The sequence below is a fragment of the Cyprinodon variegatus genome, unplaced genomic scaffold, assembly GCF_000732505.1.
Source record: "Cyprinodon variegatus isolate N-32 unplaced genomic scaffold, C_variegatus-1.0 Scaffold822, whole genome shotgun sequence".
NCBI lineage: Eukaryota > Metazoa > Chordata > Actinopteri > Cyprinodontiformes > Cyprinodontidae > Cyprinodon > Cyprinodon variegatus.
The window spans coordinates 117,756-120,897 of record NW_015151275.1 but is presented as its reverse complement, the minus strand read 5'-3'; the positions used below and the strand labels follow the sequence as shown (position 1 = coordinate 120,897).

The 3,142-nt window shown below is 45.5% G+C and overlaps 1 protein-coding gene across 4 annotated transcripts in view; it reads right to left on the bottom strand.

Annotated features, from left to right (window-relative positions):
• Positions 1 to 3,142, bottom strand: part of atp2b3 (ATPase, Ca++ transporting, plasma membrane 3) — a 115,024-nt gene that overhangs the window by 3,757 nt on the left and 108,125 nt on the right. Inside the window, exon 26 of one of the 4 annotated variants that reach the window (XM_015396820.1) lies at positions 1,328 to 1,456. The exons of the other annotated variants lie outside the window; for them this stretch is intronic. Coding sequence (XP_015252306.1) covers positions 1,383 to 1,456 — 74 coding nt within the window. The 3' untranslated portion in view covers positions 1,328 to 1,382. The remainder of the gene's footprint in view (positions 1 to 1,327; positions 1,457 to 3,142) is intronic. 4 annotated transcript variants of the gene reach the window in all.

The window sequence follows — 3,142 nt, the reverse complement described above, 5'->3', positions numbered from 1 at the left end:
CTTGAATATAAGGAGGCTGGAAGAGTTTGACTATGCATTCAATCAGGTCCAGCCTTCTCCGGATTTCACCGCCTGTACGCTTTGTCACCTAGCAACCATGACAGTTGACACACAAAGCAGGCAAAGAACGGATGTTGAACTTCTCACTACTACTTTTCACGATCGTGCTCTGGTACGGATTGGGTCCTGACCTGATGTTCATGTTAAAATAAAATGATTTAGGCCATTTAGGAATAAGGGGAGTGGTGGCGTAGTGCTCAGGGCTAAGGCATTGGAATCCTGAGGTTGTGAGTTTAAACCCACTCCCACAGCCTGCCACTCTGGCTCTCTGCGCAAGACCCCTAACCCCAGATTGCTCCCCAGGCGCCGCACAATGGCAGCCCACTGCTCCCCAAGAGGATGGGGAGGGAAATTTCTCCAATGTGGGATCAATAAAGTTCAATTATTGTTATGAATGCAGATATATGAAAATGACCTGTAGACCTAAAGGCTGCTGTTCGCCATCGCCATCTGCTGGCGATACTCGCTCACGCATCCAGCAACCTGCAGCTCCAGTGAACGTCACAGTTCACCTTCTTTTCAGAGCTCTACTGCCATGTCTGCTAGATAACATTTCACACTTGATCTTCTAGTTTTCCTCCTTCTTTCACGCCTGTGCTGAGTGTTACTCCTGTAAATACTTAAAAATGTTATTAACCAATAAATGGAACAAGAACAAAAAGAAAGCACAGGAATAATATAGATAAGCCAGAAGGGTGCCATCATTTAATCTTTGTTTGCAACCAGCGGGAGCAGCTGACATAGAAATGTGTAATGATAGAATGTGACTAGGCTAAGTTCCGCTAGCATGCTAATCCATGCATGCAGAACCTGCAACAATGAACGGTGGACTAAAGAGTTCGAGTTCAACAATGAATGATGTCCGATTATAAAATAATATTTAGATTCATAAAGAAAATGGAAATTTTTCGTTTGTTCTGTCTATAAATGTATATCTATGGGGCATATTTGTTGCTCACAACCATAGTTTTAAAACAACATTTAACTTCAGTTTGAAACATTTCATATTTTATAAGGAAGCTTTTAGTTTGGATTTTTAAATAATTTGAACCTTGATAGTGAAGACTTGTTGACCATCTGAATCCCAACAGAACGTCCACCTGATCCCGCATCTCAAAAGAGCGAAAATGTGGAAAAAAGAAAGAAAAACTGAGCTGAATGATGACAGGTCTGTCAGTTCTCACACATCAATCAGGCAGCAGGAGACAGAGGGACTGAGCTGCCANGAAAAACTGAGCTGAATGATGACAGGTCTGTCAGTTCTCACACATCAATCAGGCAGCAGGAGACAGAGGGACTGAGCTGCCACCATCACAGAAGCTTCATCCAGGCGCGCTGAGCGTGAGCGTCAGGGTGGGGAGACAGTCGCACCACATGCATGCAGGGAGACGTGATGCTAGGCACCAACGAAGAAGAAGCAGGATGGTCCCAGTTAGTTCATGTGGAATCAGATAAATAAAGCAAACTGTCGGAGCAGAAAAGCATGCAGCAGTGAGTAAGCTGTCTTTTTTCCAGGCGTAGCTGGGTGGCTGATGTCTGCATGCATCATCCAGCTGTCTGTCATTATGTTAAAGAGCCGTCTCTAGCAGCATCAGCATCTTCTTTTGCACGCATTCACGCATGCACATGACGCTCTGCAGCCATGCAAGGAGTACGAAGCAGAGGGGCTACTCTGAGGATGATGATGATGGTGAGGTAGCTGCAGGATAATAAAACTAATGACATAAACTGCAAAACAGAAGAGTGACATCACAGAGAGCTCAGAGGAGGGTTATTGATCAGATTATTAGAAGAAGAAGGTGATTGGTTGAAAGGTGCAGCCAGGGCACCACGCCCGTCACATAGAGGCAGCCAGGTCATGCTGAATCAGAGCAGCGCTGCTCCCTCCACACACACACACACACCCGGTAGGGCAGCTTTCATCAATACATGTTAAGGTGGATTATGGTGGGAACATTCCTGTGCTGTGGTGGTTTGCTCCATGCATCCATCCCTCAAACCAAAACGAGAAGCAAAACAAAGAAGCAGCATGAGCTAAAAACAAAGACAGACCATTCAGTGCAGACAGGCAGAGCCTTACATAGAGACCAGGCTCCATGCCGACTGCAGCACCAACAGCAGTCCTTCAGGAGAGGTGGAGCGACCCTCAGCTGGATGGAGGCCGGTGCTGCAGTAGGCGGAGCTACAAGTCTCTATATATGACTCTGACTCCTGTTCACAGATAGACACAGACAGACAGACACAAAAACACACAGACAGACAGACACAAAAACAGACAGACAGATAAACAGACAGACAGATGGACGGACGGACGGTCAAGCAGTAGGTTCAGTGCTTATCTGTTTTTCCAAAGAGCCTTGCAGACTGTAGAAAAACACCTCATGCAGACTAACAATGGTTCAGAATGAAACGTTCTCCTTTCTGCCATGTTTCCATTTAGTTTTCATGGAATAAGTAAACTTTCGAGTATATGACACCCAGCGTGGGACCAGGGAGCTCTGCTGGCTTATGGACAGTTTCTCTCTCTGAGCTCTTTCAGCAGTGGATGGTCAAAGTTTGAGCAGAAACTCTGGCTGCTCAGTGCAAATCAACTGCAGACGAGAAGAAGATAAAGACAGAGAGAAGCTTTGAGGAAGATGTCTGGGTGATGGGGAACTGGAATCCACTCCTTCCTTCCTGCTTTAGAGCTAAATTTGGATTCAAGTTTACAGCTGAAATTAAAGACCTGGATCCTTTACAGAAACCCAAAGGGATCAGGCAGCATGGAGTCACTATGATCAAATGCTGCTGACCATCCTAAGCACCCCCCCACCCCCACTTTAATCTGCTGCTGATCTTCTGAACCTTTAGAGATTCTCTGATGTTTCACCTGTTTTATTCAGCGTCTGGATTTGGTTCTTCATTGTTTCCAACGAGGTGCTTCTATCTGATCACTGATATCAGAGCTGAACATCAATCTTATTATGTATTCAGGGTTTTTTAACAGACTGGAATTCTGCTGCCAGATTTACCCTGAACCTCCATGGAGACATTGTGTGAAACCATCAGATAACTGGTGGCAGGTGAGCAGGTCAGAGTAAAC